We start from the raw sequence: 18,472 nt of genomic DNA on the forward strand, positions 1-18,472 counted from the left end.
CATGTTTTATCGCAAATGCTATGATTGTTTATTGCGCTCCGTGTTCGTGTGGATACACGGGATACACGGGAAAGAGGTGCCCACCGGGCCTGTCCGGTTCCAAAGGAGATCTGCACGCAATGGAGTAGCCCTCTCTGCCCCCGTTTGCCGCTTGCGGAACTCGATGGTTCGAGTCGTATTTTATTTCCGTTCCATATTCAACAGCCAGAGCAACGCAATATCTGCCATTGGTGTGAGTAGGCGATTAAACAACGAAATGCCGTGGCACCCATTGGAGGCGTCCCCGTCGTCGCTATGCCAACCAGGTGCCGGCGTGGTTTTCCCGTTTCATTCAGCCTTTTTTTGTTGCGTGTTTGGGGCCGTGCCGCTGCTGCTACTGTCCTCCCCCAAACTTCCTTTTTCCTTTGCAATCAATTGCATTTTCATGGCTTTGCCAATCGTGGCCTCACTGCTGAATGGGCTTTTTGTGTGTTCCAAAATACTTACCCTGGGCAGGAGCGGGGAGGAGGAAAATATTTTCACACTGCGCTGGCAACGGGAAGGAAATGCTGAAATGGAAATTCGAAGCCATCTTTTCATTAGCAAATGGCGGAAAACAGAATGCACGAATGAGTGTGATCGTTTATTTAAGGTGTCACCCAGGCGCGGAGTTCGCACCAGGGGAGAGAGAGAGTGGAGCAGCGATAAAAGTGTAGATGGAAATGGTGGAAATTCCCCGTGCCTGCCTTGCCGGCTGCTGTGTTTGTACGACCATTAGTGAACGAGTGGCGTTTTTCGGATCATGAGCGAGGTTCTTTTGGCGCAGTTCAATTATGCATGCGCAGGCAAAAGGTGTATTGAATGCAATCGAATGACCGTGTTGCCAAAGTGTTGTGTTGCAGGCGGCGACGGTTCTAATAGGCAAAAGTGTACAGCACGGTGGGAATTGGAAAAATTGATGAGCTTTGGTTCGACCATGGGGCAAAACAGTAATGCTTTGCAGTGAAACATTGCAACTGAAATGTATTGAGTTTTGAAAGGTTTTTTTTTGTACTTAACTTTTTAGATGTCAAGTCTTTGTTTGCGTAAAAATAACATTTAAAGAATTCAGCAGCTGAATGATACATACAAAATAACATAGGTAAAAATAAACTTCAAAATGTTTGAAGATTTCGCTTTTTCGTAGAGTTGCAAGAGTGTCTGATGTTGCTACCATTATTTTGAAATATGTTTAACTAGTCGTAATAAGGATAGAAGTTTTACCACTGCATATGTGACGTGTAAGATTTGATACAAAGTGATATGGGTTTTCAACTTACGGTACGGGTGCACTAACTATCAGCTATCGCTAGCACATATTACACTAATGCTTACACTCTAATTATTATACACTGCAATCAGTTTGTTCAGTATGCTGTCAGTAATGTATGGAAGTTTATGACAGTGTACTTAATATTATATTATTAATGATCAGACTTTATTGTTTATAATATTAAATTTGAAAACATCTGTTTTACTACCCGTGAACATGATTTTTGTAGATAGTAAGTTCAGCTCCATCATGCCCATTCGCAACCATCATCTTGATCCCTGTCTCGCATGACGTAAAGTAGCAGCCACTTACGCAGCGTTCTATAATTACTTCACCAAAATACTTCAAAATAAAAACATGCCTCATCATCCTGTGCTCCACCAAATCCCTAGGGAACCCTTCCGCACCTTCTCATCCATGCTGAACATTTTCGACGTGATCGTATATGCAAACGAGTGTACTGATCAGTGTTTCTCTCTTCTTCCCACTTTACTTTCAGCTGCCTCAGCCCACGCTCAGCGTACTTCTACGAATTTCCACCGACGGGTAAGTGTGTTGAGCGCTTAAGCATAAGGTAGCCTTTCCGTCAATCAACGATGTGTGCCCCCGCGAATCGGCTTTTCAATAAGCGGCAGCCGTTGCCGTTCCTCCAAAATATTCCCTTTCAAGCACCTGCGTTCGCTTCTGCACCGCCATCCTTCCATTACCATATTGCGTCTGCCGATGGGTCCATTCACTTTAGCCACTTTATTCCCCATTACGAGTTGCTGGAGCAAGTGTCTCGCGGCTGACCGAGGGGGGAGGCTCGTCTGTCTAGTTTAACGCCAAATAAATCATCGCTTCCGCGGCACACAACAAAACGCCGGAATAATTGAGATAAATTATCCAAAAATCGTCGTCCGGAGTACGCCCTCCTGGCATCTCCCCGGTGCCCCGTTTAGCGATGGTTGTTGCACTATCTCTGCTTCGTCCGCTGGCCAATTGCTGACCGGCAGCACACACACACACACACACACACTGAGGCTGTGGCATCGCATACAATGCTTGGTGCAAAATGGCAAACGCGAAACGGATGATACCGATGGAGAGGATAATTTTTGAATGTTTATTGGGCAGAGGGTCGGCAGTCGCGAGTGGCTCGTAATTATCGGATTACGAGCGTCAAGGACGGAGGAGAGGATCGCGAGGTCAAAATCGCGAAATTGTGTGACGGCTGCAAACACTTGTGTCGTCGTCGCGCTGATACTGATTTTACTTTTCCCATTCCGACTGGCTGTGAACAAAATCAATAAAATTGAGTTATGATGCGTACCACGTTGGAAAGGTTATATAGACAAATGATTTATTTTGAACCGCGTGGTTCTATACTTGTCGTATTTCTCTATGTTTTAAAAGTATTACTTTTCTTTCACATCACCCAGATGGTCGAGAAACAAGCAAAAAGCGGACAACGTTGGCGAGGCTCTTGAGAGGACTAAAGACTGTAAATAGGCGTGATAGATCGAATCAAAACACCACCGGCGGCACTGCAACGCAGTCAAGGGTAAGTAGTGACAGAAGCTAAAAATGCAAAAAAATGAACACACAAACTCCCCATTTTAAATTGCCTCGAACACGGCCCACAACACGCAAACCCGGGCAAGCAAAACAGCGCTCCACCGTCATCGGATACGGATGATGTTATCGATTTTTATTTGTCTTACTCATCAGTGGGCACACGGTTATCATCTTTCTGTGCAAGGCTACCCTCGCCAAACACCGAGGGTTGAAGGTTAGTCATTGCGGATGTCAACACTGCACTGGAAATTGCGTTTACGCACGCAGTGGGCACGTTTGCGTAAACGCGTAACACTCGAGAGACAGACGGGGCGAGTACCGGCTTCGAACGCCGAAATCCGTTCGACGCTCATGAGAGAATGAGAATCATGAGATACAACTGTCAAGCATTTAAAGACGTTTATATCTACGATTTAAGGATAGTTATGTTTTGAATTTTGATTTTTTTTGCCGTTGGTATTGGATTTCATTCGATACATCATTACTGGATGATTTGTTATCAATTATAAGGTAGCTTTACTCACTTTCTTTAAATATATATATATATATATATATATATATATATATATATATATATATATATATATATATATATATATATATATATATATATATATATATATATATATATATATATATATATATATATATATATATATATATATATATATATATATATATAGATATATATATATATATATACGCGATACTCGATATACGCGAATTCGCAGTACGCATCTTTTTGCATTTTGCATAAAATTGGTGCAAAAGATACCTGTTTTTCAACAAAAAACTTTAATGCAAAGCTCTGTGGCGATATTTTTCAACCCTCGAACTGGTAGTGTAAACTATTTTTCCATACAAATCCGCTATACGCGAATACTCGAGATACGCTATTGCGCTCGGTCCCGTACGATAGCGTATATCGGATAAAGACTATATACATATATATATATATATATATATATATATATATATATATATATATATATATATATATATATATATATATATATATATATATATATATATATACATATATATATATATATATATATATATATATATATATATATATATATATATATATATATATATATCTATACATATTGTATTTATATAACTATATTATTATAGATATTTGTATGTATATTTATATTCCGATATATTTTATGTTTTTTATATGTTTTTTCCAAAACTGATGAAAATATATTTCATTGGAAATTGATCACAAAACATGGAAGGATGGACGTTGGGGCCCAGAGGTTGGCGAATCGGAGTCGTCCGGAGTCGTTCGGAGTTGTCCGGAGACGTCGGAGTCGTCGGAGTCGTCCGCAGTCGGAGTCGTACAGAGTCGTTCGGAGTCGATCGGAGTCGATCGAAGTCGGAGTCGTCCGGAGTCGTCCGGAGTCGTCCGAAGTCGTTCGGAATCGACAGGAATCGGAGTTGGTCGGAGTCAACAGGAGCCTTTGTGCTTGTGATCAGACATTTCCTTTCGTTGTGTTATTTGTCTTTCACTTTGTGCGTGCACTTCTTCTACAGGCCTTTGTTTCGAAGGCCGACCTCGGCCGACCTCGGCCGACCTCGGCCGACCTCGGCCAACCTTGGCCGACCTCGGCCGACCTCGGCCGACCTCGGCCAACCTTGGCCGACTCCAGATGACTCCGTCTGTAGCCGATTCCGAATGAAATCAGACGACTCCAGACTACTCCGAATGACATCGAAAGACTCCGAACGACTCTAAACAACTCCGAACGACTCAGAACGACTCCGAACGACTCAGGACGACTCCGGACAACTCCGACTCCGAACGACTCTGAACGACTCCGGACGACTCCAGACGACTCCGAACGAATCCGAAAGACTCCGGATGATGCAGGGCGGACCTAACTTCCGCAGTCGAGTTTTGAGCCGGTCTCGTAGTACAGTCGTCAACTCGTACGACTTAACAACATGCCCGTCAAGGGTTCAATCCCCAAATAGACCGCGCCGCCATACGTAGGACTGACTATCCTGCTATGGGGGGGGGGATCAATTAGTCACTGAAAGCCAAAGCCCACAAGTGGGTACAGGCAGGCCTTGACCGACATCGGTTGTTGAGCCAAAGAAGAAAAAGAAGATGTTTAAAGAAATGATTACTAGTCCAAACAACAAACTTTTACATTCCAAACCGTCATTGTGTACGTTTCAAGTGCCAATATGCTTTCATTTACCCAATATACAAATTTGAATTTGCAAAAAGTGATACCAATATACAAAAAAACGCTTAAGCATCGTGCGCAAATGGTGCTCGAATTCCGAAATTCCATTGAGTCAGTTGGCAACAATGAAAGAGTTCATCATAGTAGCAATTCTAAAAGAAATTTGGAGTAAAATATTGAGGAAAGTTTAACTTTAAATACAAGAACAAAGGTATGACGTCGGTACCACAGGACCGGAACAGTACAAATTACTGGGTGGAAAGATAAACCGCACTCTGCCAACTATCGACCAAGACATCAGACCCGATCAAACGCGTATAGTTTCGACATGTTCGAAACAATGTTTGAGTTGTTTGATCATTTTCATACATTTGTTTGAGTCTAATGTCTTGTTCGGCTACTGATAGAGCGAGGCCCTAGCAAGTGTGATCTAACCCAGAGGCCTCCAAACTACGGCCCGCGGGCCGAATGCCTGTTAGCAGGCCTGCACACGTTACGGGCTAGCGTACCGTACTGTTCCTTTTTTATACGAAGTGTTTGACAATACTACACGAGCCCGGTACGTGTGGAGGCCTTGTACATATTCTAATATACTTTATTGTCGCATAGTGAATTATATTTTTACTTACATTCGTATTGAAAACACAATAATGGACATTAGCAAAGGGAAAGAACTTTGTTTAAAATTTTCGAATTAAAACAAAACAATATTTGACGGTACGATATAAGACAACGTTAGAATCGGCCAGTCAGTTGGAAAGTCAAAATTGACTCAATCGAAAAAGACTAAAGCGGGCCAGCCCGCGACGTATGGAGACCCGCTTATGCGGCCCACGGTGACGTTGTGAAATAAATAGTTAATTATTGTGACTATTTTTAAAGAAAATGATAGTTTCAAATGTAAATGAAATGTCTTCGCGGCGTAGACCAAGCTTCAAAAATAGAAAGCTTTAGAAGTTTTGTATATTCTGTTAGTTTTTTTGTTTATAAAAACGAAATTGAAACGTTCGCATTAGCAACAGGCAATGGAAAAATTTCCCTCAACATCGTTATATGCGAAGCAATGTTGCCCGCGAACTGAAAAGTATGTGGACTCTAATGATATTTTTAAATCGTACCATGGACACTCTGTAAGGGAACGGGAGAACAGTCAGAACTTCACCACATGCGATTTTGCCGCAAACTTTTGTATGGGATTTGACAAATTCATTTGATATTGGCGCATCACCGCATGCGATTTTCAGGCATTTGATTCGATCCCGTGCTGAATCCTACTAAAAAAGCTGGATATATTGGGGCTCCCCAGCTCGACTATGGCATGTTTGCGATCCTATCTTGATGGTCGCACTTACTCTGTAAGCATGGGCTCACATTCCTCTCGTCTGCTAAAGGTAACTTCAGGAGTGCCCCAGGGAAGCAACCTCGGACCACTGCTCTCAGAGGCGGATTTATCCTTCTCGGGGCCCTAAGCGGGGGATAGAATTGGGGCCCCTAGTTTCCTTAAAAGTCCAGAAAATTGTATCGCATTTTTATGAATACCTCGTTACGAATTCCAAATATGTCATCCTGATTTCGTTAGGGATTAATTTTCTTCTAAGGTTTTTTTTATGGCAGTTAGTTAATTATTTTAATAGCTTCTATAGTCTTCGTGTAATCAAGCTAACATATTTTGCATATTTTTAGGATGTGCATCATCGTTGTTTCCGGTATTGCAAACATCAAAACTATATTAAATACTAGCTATACTAGTTTTACTAGTGTTTAGAGATTATGTTTAGATTTCATTCTCTGTAGTAGTTTTTCAACACAAGTACGCATTAGATCGTTTTTCCAAGCTAAGAGTCTTTTATATTGAAATGAATCAATGAACGATGAAATGATAAACTGTAGTTATTAAAACTCCAGGAAACCCTGACAACAAATCTGAATTTTACTTATTTATACTTTTGTATTTTTAGAGCAGAGTTTGCAATACATTTGTTTGCTTATTCATGTACATGAGCAGTGAAAGCCGCTATACAAAGCTTGTGTGATTTCCTGTTTCACAGATACATAAAACATGTGGCTGAAATCCAAGCGTCCGACAATGGTTATCCTGCTCTTGCGTATTTGTAGTCTTTTCGTCCTTGCAATCGAGACAGTTTAGGAAGTTCTTAAAAATATAAATAATTCGTCCCAGGAGCTTCTTTATGTCTTATTGTCAGGAGAGGATTTATTGTTTTTAATATGCAAGAGTGCGAAAGTATGTAATATTTGTTTTGGCCTTCAAAAATTATCTCCAAAGTACGTAACAACTTTTAATTGCTATAAACGTTATCAACACATTCCACACACTTACTTGTAAGAATGTATTACTTTGAGAATGATTTAGTTTTCCGTTCGTTTGTGTATTATTAACAAAAAATCAATCGCTTATAAAAGTGAACTAACATATGAAAAATTAGCTCGGGGCCCCCTTCAGGCCGGGGCCCCACGCGGTCGCTCAGTCCGCTTATAGGAAAATCCGCCACTGGGCCCACTGCATCCCGTCAACTGGCGCGTGTCGAATCCATCCAGCAGACGCTTTACGCCGATTTACAGGGTTTCACACTTTCGGGGCGACTATGGGCTTCGAACGACGAGATCCGTTCGCCGCGGTTGTCAGAAGGCGCTCACTTGGCGCTCAGTTTTAAAATAACGTACCATTGAGAGCCTGTAAGAAGCGCGTGAAAGAATGAGTTGTACCTGCCGGGGTCGAACGTTCCCGTTTGTATGGAGAGAAATCCGCGAGGTTTTGCGCTGCGGATTTGGAACGAATGTTGGTTTCAATGTAACGTTTTGCTTTAAATTTTGCTTTAAATGATTGAAGTGAATTGAACTTAGAGGTATGAAACATTTTGAAAATGTTTTGTGATCAATTTCCAATGAAATATATTTTCATCAGTTTTGGAAAAAACATATAAAAAACATAAAATATATCGGAATATAAATATACATACAAATATCTATAATAATATAGTTATATAAATACAATATGTATAGATGTATATATATATATATATATATATATATATATATATATATATATGTATATATATATATATATATATATATATATATATATATATATATATATATATATATATATATATATATGTATATAGTCTTTATCCGATATACGCTATCGTACGGGACCGAGCGCAATAGCGTATCTCGAGTATTCGCGTATAGCGGATTTGTATGGAAAAATAGTTTACACTACCAGTTCGAGGGTTGAAAAATATCGCCACAGAGCTTTGCATTAAAGTTTTTTGTTGAAAAACAGGTATCTTTTGCACCAATTTAATGCAAAATGCAAAAAGATGCGTACTGCGAATTCGCGTATATCGAGTATCGCGTATATATATACATATATATATATATATATATATATATATATATATATATATATATATATATATATATATATATATATATATATATATATATATATATATATATATATATATATATATATATATATATATATATATATATATATATATATATATATATATATATATATATATATATATATATATATATATATATATATATATATATATATATATATAGATATATATATATATATATATATACGCGATACTCGATATACGCGAATTCGCAGTACGCATCTTTTTGCATTTTGCATTAAATTGGTGCAAAAGATACCTGTTTTTCAACAAAAAACTTTAATGCAAAGCTCTGTGGCGATATTTTTCAACCCTCGAACTGGTAGTGTAAACTATTTTTCCATACAAATCCGCTATACGCGAATACTCGAGATACGCTATTGCGCTCGGTCCCGTACGATAGCGTATATCGGATAAAGACTATATACATATATATATATATATATATATATATATATATATATATATATATATATATATATATATATATATATATACATATTGTATTTATATAACTATATTATTATAGATATTTGTATGTATATTTATATTCCGATATATTTTATGTTTTTTATATGTTTTTTCCAAAACTGCTGAAAATATATTTCATTGGAAATTGATCACAAAACATTTTCAAAATGTTTCATACCTCTAAGTTCAATTCACTTCAATCATTTAAAGCAAAATTTAAAGCAAAACGTTACATTGAAACCAACATTCGTTCCAAATCCGCAGCGCAAAACCTCGCGGATTTCTCTCCATACAAACGGGAACGTTCGACCCCGGCAGGTACAACTCATTCTTTCACGCGCTTCTTACAGGCTCTCAATGGTACGTTATTTTAAAACTGAGCGCCAAGTGAGCGCCTTCTGACAACCGCGGCGAACGGATCTCGTCGTTCGAAGCCCATAGTCGCCCCGAGAGAAAAGGTGCACAAACGTGGAAGTAAACAGGACGCTGCACGCATACCCACATGCATTAGTAATAATTGCTATCTATTCATCTTGAATCCTGTCTTACAATCACGAGGGAGAATCCCACGGCTGGCTGGCAGGAAAATGACTGAATTCCTGTCAACGACGTCCTTGAGACGCACGGTACTTGCACCGGGTCCCGGGGGGTGTGTGATATATATAAATGCAACCGAACAGCCCACACAGCATCCGGCGGCAAGAGTCACTACGATGGAGCTGGTGCGTAGCGGAGCAGCACACCTCGCACTGCATTTGGGTTCGGGCGTTTCGGGCGCTTACCTGAGTGCATGTCTCTCGTGGCAGTTGTCGAAGAAACTGCGCCGGCATATCGACATCGCCGAGACACCGGCAATGAGCGTTGCCGCTGGCCGTGGCACTTGAGGGTGTCGCCTCCGTGTCTGTGCCTGCGCTGAGCAAGCACTTTTAGCCAAGTGGCCGCCTCAAGTGTGCTGCGGCTCGAGTGGTTGTTGTGTTGGTTTTGTGCAGGCCTTACCTTCTGCCCGGGTCGGTGATCATCGTCGTCTCATCGTTAGTTGGCTCTTTGTTACTACCACACCAGACCAGACGGAATGCAACAACTTCAGCACGTATCATGTCACATTAGGGACAGCATTCTTCTTTGGCCGTTGTGTCCTTGTTTTTATATGCTTATTTCATCCTAACTCACACACGCATACACAACCACACGGACATTTGTTGGGGTTGAAGCAAAGGTGATGCACTGTTGCAGTTTTAATTGCTCTTTGTTTGTGCGTGCACCGGTGGTGCAGTATGGTTTATCTCGTTTTAGAGTGTGAGTGTTTTTCAGATATGTGTGTGTGTGAATGTGTGTGTACGCTTGTGTGTTTGTTCCCTTTACATTCGTGCAGGAATCGCTCAGCTGGGCGGAAATGTTAGTCTCGAGTGTACGTTGGTGGGGGGCTTTGCGGATGTGTGCGCAATGAAAGCGAAAGGAGATGCATTATTTGAACGTGGAAATTTCGTGGGAGTTTCCCGGTTGTAACCTTAAACTTTATTCCGTCAAGGGTTACGGTAAGAAATAGCGTAGGGTAAGTGTGCGAGAAGGCCCAAGATCATGGTCAAATTAAGAGCGAAAATGTATGCTCGTTCGTATTACTTGTGCAGCGTGGTACTTCAAGGTTGATGACTTGATATACAGAAAAAACAGACGTTTTTTGTGTGTTTATCATAATTAATATTTCAGGAAACTCCTCGTACGTTACGCGAGCGAGCGAAAAATATGCTCTAGTGTATAAATTTACGAACTACAGAGATGCGGGTGAAATGGAGTCGTATTTTGTACGTTCTTATCGAGGTACAAGAGAAAGCATATACACCGGTACAAAACCAAGACAAAGACAAAAGTCTTCTACTCTCCAAAACGCAGGCGTGCATGAAATGAAAAATTCAATCTAATTAAGATCTTCATCGCACCCTGCCCCGTTCATCATATCGGTGCTATCTTTGCACCACCACCGACTTTCCTTTCTTCTCTCGACCGCTGCAGTCGTGTGCTGGTGTGGTACCGAAAATCAACATTCCGTTCCATATTTATGTGTCCCGGTTACGAGATTGTGGTGGTGAATAAAAATTTCAAAATTATGCCTCCCCTGTTGCTACCCAAGATAACACACTAGGCCAACCGAGCTCGTTGCCAAGAAGCATACACCCTGCCGTGCCGGTGAGCTTCAAAAACACAAGCAAGGCACATCACTCTCAAACTTCACTTGCCACATTTTTGGAGATGCTGTCGGACATGGTGCATGTTCGCCCGTGCAAAGGAACCGTGGTGACGCGCGCGCCCGCGCACGCGAGCCGCGATAGCAATCATAATTACGAGTCCTTCTTCGTGGAGTACGATCCGCGCGCCTGTTTCCGTCGCGGTGTCGTTTGAGGTTTTACTCCCTATCGTTAACCCTTTTGCATTGTGATTCTTCACTGTTCTTAACGCTGCTTTCACTGGCAGGGCTGGGCAAGCATCCTTCTACTGGCATGCTTGCAGACGTGGGACTATTTTCGTTTTGTACAGTTTGGTCGCCCTTTCACCTTACTCAAGCACCGAAACGCTACCCAAACAGCGTGGTGTACTACGGGTATTATCTGCGGGTCCTATAGGTGTGTATGTGGGTCGTGGGGAAGACGGCATCATATTACTAGGTTACAACATCTACCGTCATATATTTTAGTGTTTTGTGAACTTTGTCACGAGTGTGTCATAGTGATGGGGTAAATGGGGAAAGACACACCACTTGATTGTATTTTTCTTCCTCGCTAAAGCTAACGAGCGCACCACCGAAAGCTATGGAAGACAATGCAACAGTCAGGTGGAGCGAAAGGACTTTGCCTTTTCATCCGAGCCCTGCCTTATTTAATGATACACGTGGGAGCTGTTGGAGCCGGAGACGGGTTTGCTGATAAGAGACGCGCAGCTGCTGACCTGAAGCGGAGGCTTTGAAGCAACACATGTAGATGTGATGGACATTTTTTAAATAGAATATTTTTAATTATTTGCCAGTCTGGAATGAAACATATTTGTTTAAAAATATCTGCATATAAAATTAAGCCATAATTGTCTCTTGATAGGGAAGCCCTATTTTTCGTATTCTTCATTGTTCGTTTTGGTTGTGTCCGTCATTTCAAAATCATTCAGTAAAAACGTAGAGCTCAAAAAAGCTCTATTTCAATCCTCTAGATCCGAAATCGTTTCTACCGAATGTCTTTCAAATATGAAAACGCATCTGAGTGTGTAGTAGAGAAGGATAATATTGCAACCATTGTTCATAACAACGCCTGCTGCCCATAATGGCGCGCGTATCCCTAGACGTTTGCGGGAGCAATCACTATCATCATTGGATAGCAGAATCCATTGTTCGACCCGTGCCATCCCTTCAACTGATGCTGATGAATGCAAGACGACGGATGACGGATGAACCGCCGTATGTCGCTAACGTCAACCGGCGGCTTTATCGCTGGTGTCAATGGAGACGCTTGGTGGTTAATTGTACCAGGAAAGCTGGTACCGAGAAATGTGAAGCAAAATACACATACACACACACCTACACACACCCTTGAGATGCCCGGTACCTAGTCGCCCTGTGGGCAACTGTCCATCGGTGTGTCTAGTCATCGGTCTGCGAAGAGACAAAAACGGCTTGACGGCGTGTGGTGGCGCACGATGCTGATGATGGTGTTGGTAGGATTTTGTTGATTACTCTCAAGTGTTTCTTCACCTGCCCGGTCTTTGTAAAGATTTGTGGATCAAAGACGACATCAAAATTACCAGACCCTGACCAGACGGTAAGCGTAAAATCGCGCTCGTTACAGGAACAGTCTGGGTGGGTAGATGGGGTTGCTGTTTTTTTTGTTATTCGTTGTGTGCACTGCATTCTGGCGTTATTTTGCGTAGCAAAATGTTGATGAAAAGTGTTTGGGTATGAATGGCTAAAGAGCGAACAATTGCGACGGCGCCAGTAGGCTCGGGTGCTTTTCATCGGTTGACAGCTTACGCGAAGAAGATGATAGTTGCGCAGATGAAGAGCGTTATTAAAGCCGAGCGGGTTGTCATGAAATGTGAATAATTTTGCTTCGTGTTTGTGGAATGACTTAAACGTTACTGATTGTTTTCTGCTGATTGAACTTTTATTGCACGAATCTTTGCCTTCGAATTGAGATTTAATATGTTAGAGCATTTCAAGTTTGAAGCAAAATTTAAAGAAAAAGGTTTTTTTTTATATATTCGTTGAGTCTTTTTGAAATATTATGACTCAATAATGGATAGTTTAATTAATAATACAGCACCATATTTTTAACGTTGAAATTGTAATTTACTAATGCGTTTATTGTAAACTAAAATTTCTATGTTTTTTGTTGATTCATAAATAGAAAGTTGTATTAATGTTTTCCTTCTTTAAAAAATAGATGTTAATTGAAATGGTTATGTGGATTTGACGGGCTAAACGATATTAGCCAGTTTTTATATGGAGTTGACCATTGGCGGCTGAAATCATGTCAACATTTCATACAAAATACACAAAACTAGCCTAAGGTTTTCAGTTTAGCTTATATAAGCCAGAAAAAGCCTGAAAACAAACGACAATTTTGTCGCGGAATCGATCAGGTTTATCAGGTTGAGCACAGGTATGATTCATTTTTGTTTACAGAAGCTAAAGGTAAGCTAGAGGTAAAGGAAAGATATTAAAGATATTTGAACTCATTTCAAACAGAAAAAAAGAATTTTCAAATGCATCAAATTTGTGTAGAGTGTACGGAAAATACAACCGCAACCACTGACAGGCAGACATTTCAGTTCAAAACATACAAGGTCTTAAGGAATACATTGTCATGCTACAATATTTTTGAATGTGCATCTTTAACATTCGATCAGAAAATAAAATAATTTGTTTGCAAATTAAATCTCTCGTTCAACAACACGTTCGTAAAATAAACATTTTTTTGTGTTGCGAAAAGATCCAAAAAACCCAACTCTTTCACGTTTTTGACGTCTCACGCCACTAGGCCGTACTACTTAATTTAGCAACCGTGGCGGTGCTGCACCGGAAGTGCATGCAAAGTGTTAAAACCTGACAAAAGTACAATCGCGTGCGCTCACTTTAGCGGTGGCGCAAGGATTGCTCACAGAAAATGAGAAGTGACTCGGCCGGTCATGGGCCAGCCTCGCCATCGGAAACACAAACCGGTTTCGTGGTGCAAAGCGATTCATCAACGCGGCAAGAAAAGTGACACGAAAATAAAGACCCGATTTCCCGCGTGGAAAACAAATAGTAGTAGTAGTACTCTTGAAGACTAAAAAACGAAAATTGTACGAAAAGTGGCCGCATGACTTCAAGACGTGTCAGAGAACGTGCATTTCTTAAGTGGCAGAGCGGACGGGCAAACAATCCAGCAAGGGAGCTGATTGTAGCAGCAAGAATTAAAAAAATACTTTTAATTTATTATGCAAATTGTCCAACTTCGCTTGCGCGCCCGCATGCGGAAAAACGAGACTTATTTTCGACTAGCGCTCGCTTCGCTTTTAGCTTTCCGGTCAGATTCGCTTTTAGCTTTTACGGTGGGTTGAGGCGGTCCATTTTTGACGGTGTGATTCTGTGTGCTGCTGTGACTGCGGTTTGGTGCCGCTTTGCGTCATGGCGCACTTCCGGCTACCTCTTGAAAAATGACCCAATGCGTTGTAGGTTGGCTTGTGATGGTGGCAATGATGGTGGTTGGTGGTGGAAGTTCGGTGTGTGTGTTCTTTCTCTCTATTTCTACTTAGCATTTGCTGGTTTCCCTTCGCACACTGATTGCATTCTTGTTTTCCCTTTCCACAGTCACAGAACGAAAGACTGAGACACTTCCAAATGAATGGCGGTGGACCGCAGCCAAGTTTCGAGGAAACCATACAGAGGGTAAGTAAGGGAGCACGGGTACGACGGTGCGACTTTTGCAGTTTAATTTCTATTCGACGGCGACCGCGTTATTAAGCGCTTTAGTCGTTTGTTGGGCGTTTCGGTCGCTTCAGTTTTTGAAGTCGGGCGAACACAGTGTAGTAGTGAAAAATGTTCCGAAATTGCTTGAGTTCTTTTCACTCGCCCAGCGTTGTTTGGTGCACCCGTTGCGCGCGTTTTTTTTTTGTTCGGAACTTACCTTTGCGGCACCGCTCCTTTTGCCCGCTCGCGCTACGCTCAAAGCACGTTTAATTATTTTTCAAGCTTGTTACCTCGTTTCGTAAAATTAAAACTCACCGCAAGGGACAGTAGTGGTAGTGGTGGAAGAAGGAAAAAAATCCAACCCACAGCCACACCGCTGAACAAATCGTTCTGGGCAATCAGGACGTGAAACGCGCAACCCAACGCCTAGAAAATGCAGCAGGCTCATACACATTGAGCGAACGGGCGATGGCACAGGAGGGTGAAAAAAAGGCATAAAGCCTCGGCAGAAAATAGAGTGACATTGCGCCACTTTGCCACTTTTGATGGCAAATCTCCTCCCGCTACTTGGTGCCGTGGGGAAAACACTTGAAACTTTTCACCAGCTCATTTGTTTTCACGGCATTTATCGTTAAAACTTTGCATTTTTTGCTAGCCTTTCCACCCAGTTATCGTTAGTTATGCTAGTGCGTTTTCGTTCCCTTCCACTTTCTTCGCTCGTCAACGATTTTTTTTTAAATTTAGTGTTCTAATTTTTGTTTGTTTGATTCTTCTTTTTCCCCCCACACCTGCGGATTGGGGCTTTCTGCGGCTCCTTTCTGTTGTGTTTTCTCTCTTTTTCTCCCATTTCTATAACCCCAACCGCTACTTGCGTACAGCTAAAAATACAGGAAGCGCTACGGAAGAAGGAAAAGTTTCAACGCGAACACGAAGAGGTAAGTGCGTTCGGCTAGAGTGCATGCTACTAATAGTTTTAGATTTCCTCCTTAGTTGTTTTCCCTCGTTCTGTTTTCGGTTACTTCGTTACTTGTTTGTTGAGCTTCCAGTTGTGCTCCTATGGCGTGCTGTGTATGCCAACTGCACCGGCGAACCGGCAGCAGAACGATAAATCTTACGTTGCTTTTCCCAAACATTACCGTGCATTTTCACCGATCTGATCATTACGGGATCGTACTCGATTGGTTGTTTTGTTTCCCAAAGCGCTCCAAACCACGTTTCATCTAGATGGCTTGTTTTTTTCTCTTCTTTATTTATTGGCGTTTTTGGACTTTATAAACATGTGTTGGCGTTGTTAGCTTGCTATCGTTTGCATTGGGAAAAATTGTTTAAACTAAATTTCGAATTTCCATTCTTTCCGTTCGTGCCAAGTACGTCACGGTGTATTTGCAAAAAAAAGCTTCTCATTTTCTGCAGGCCATCAGAATAGCTTGGTTGAAGGCAGCTTTGTTTTACATGTGTCCTTTTTGTTTATCACCACTGTGCTGTTGTCAGTGAATTGTTGTAATGAAATTTTGCGATGGAGAACAAAGCATTGTCATATAGTTGATTTTGCTGGATGTTATTAAGACACACAAATGTATGTTTGTTTTATAGGTATTTTACGTTTTAACTTATCGTAAGTAACTTTTGATCAAATACACAACATTACAGTTTCAGTTGTATCTCAGTATTATGACGTTTATTGTTGTATAATAATTGAGTTACAGGGCAGTTTTTAGATAAGATTATTATAAAGAAAAACACTTTTCATTTCAATCCTTAACAATAAGAGAGAAAATTAGCGTAATGCTCATAATGCTGAAACGAAGCATAAGCTAAATTAATAGAACATTATTAACAGCGAAACAAATGGCTTAACCGCGTTTTTTGTAAACATTTTGTGTGTGTGTGATAAAATCGTTCGTTTGTTATAAGCTTGAAACAAACCAACAAACCAACCTCCCTGCTGTGATGAAGTGATTTACTTCACTTTTATGGCATGCTCATAAAAAGCAGAGCAATGAAAATGATTCCCATTTTGTTGTTTTATAGCAATTTTACCCATGCGCTGTGCAAATTTCGATGGCTGGCCAACCGGCCAAAACTTCATCCCCAAACATTCGAGCACAAAAAGCGTTCGGGCACGACCGTAATCGTAATGCTACGTTTTTGTAGGCCTGGGATTTAGCTGTTTACGTAGGCCCACCAACGGACGCTTTCCGTTGCAGTGCATTTGTAAAATCAATTACGGTAGCTTCGGTCGCAGGGCGAGAGAAGAGTGTGCTAGGTTGGCGATAAATTTGAAACATAGCTCCTCTTTAGACGCATATGTGGGTTTGAATGTAATGGAGCCTAGATGGGATGGAAGAACCTGGCAAGCTAGAGTTCTAACATCCCGGAAAGAGCAACTGCAAACTGATAGCATAGCATAGTGGTGGTATGAACCTTGCAAAAACTAAAGTTTTCACTTATATTCATCCCATTGCTCTCGGCATCCTGGCTTTCCCCTTTCCTACGGTCCCGATCCCGATAGCATAACCAGAATGGCGGCATCCTAGTGTAGAATGAACAAAGCATAGAGCATACCGTGGTGCTTCACGTTTTCTTTACCTATGTTTGTTTGTTTGTTTTTCTTCTTTCATCTACTGCTTTACGCGTACACTGTACTACTACTACTACTAACCCTAAACTAACCGCAAACACCATCGAACACGCGCCCCGCTTGCCCCAGCGAAACTATTCCAACTCCAACTCGCCGTACTGGATTCGCAGCGATCAGCTTTAAGAGGTCGAAGGTGCTTCTGCCGGACGCTTCCGATGCAAAGCAGCAGCATGAAAAGCGTGCATAAAAAGGGGCTCCTCCCCTATTTCAACAGAATTTAATTAGCAGCCAAACACTGCTGAACTGGATTGGAGGGTTTTAATGTTGTTTAGAGCTAGAGGGTTGTTATTGAAGAAAACCAAAAACCCATAAAAAAATGGCTAGCCACTTCCGAGAGGAAGAGGAACGGGCCTCGTTATAATAATGTTACAAATACAAACACGTGTACGATTGGTTAATCAAAATTGCGCACAGGTGATAATGCAAAGTCGATTGGCATTCGAGAGAAATTAAATTTACCTATTTAGTCAAATGTTTTCTTACATGAAGGAACTGTGTCGTCCTCCCGCCCTTTCTTCGTCGTGATTTCTAGCTTGTGTAGACGCACTCTCGTGGCGTCATTCGTTGTCGTGCTTTTTACCAAACGATTCTCAATGTAACAGTTGCGTGTGTGTATGTGTGTGTTTGTTTATAAGTGTGTGTTTGTAAACACGGGTAAAAATCAAGCGTATGATTCATTTCCTGAAGTGCTTAGAGCAAGTGGGGTAGAAAGTTTTGTAGAATGTCATTTGAAAAGGTTGAGAATGTGAACCACATGCTAAGTAAATAAAACGAAAACAGAAAATAGATAATTTTTTGTTTGAACCTATGAAATTTCGAGCTAGTTTACACTTTATTGAAAGTGAAAAGAGTAAGTAAAACGCGATGCAGCGAATAGTAAACGTTACATCACGCTGTAAAAGAACTGTATGTGCAGTGGGCACACATGCGACTAATGTTGGTGTGCTATCG

General features: G+C 41.1%; 1 protein-coding gene across 6 annotated transcripts in view; it reads left to right on the forward strand.

The window, feature by feature from the left end:
* LOC1273929 (heat shock protein DDB_G0288861) overlaps nucleotides 1–18,472 on the forward strand; it is a 132,046-nt gene that overhangs the window by 97,189 nt on the left and 16,385 nt on the right. For 4 of the 6 annotated variants that reach the window (XM_061640578.1, XM_061640576.1, XM_061640577.1 and 1 more), the window contains 4 exons: nucleotides 1,791–1,837; nucleotides 2,713–2,834; nucleotides 14,782–14,859; nucleotides 15,759–15,815. In XM_061640578.1, the coding sequence (XP_061496562.1) occupies nucleotides 1,791–1,837; nucleotides 2,713–2,834; nucleotides 14,782–14,859; nucleotides 15,759–15,815 (304 nt within the window). Of the gene's footprint in view, nucleotides 1–1,790; nucleotides 1,838–2,712; nucleotides 2,835–14,781; nucleotides 14,860–15,758; nucleotides 15,816–17,590; nucleotides 18,335–18,472 lie in introns of those variants that run through there. The other 2 variants (XM_061640580.1, XM_061640579.1) reach the window with 2 other exon arrangements.

This window comes from Anopheles gambiae, chromosome 2 (genome assembly GCF_943734735.2).
Source record: "Anopheles gambiae chromosome 2, idAnoGambNW_F1_1, whole genome shotgun sequence".
Taxonomy (NCBI): domain Eukaryota; kingdom Metazoa; phylum Arthropoda; class Insecta; order Diptera; family Culicidae; genus Anopheles; species Anopheles gambiae.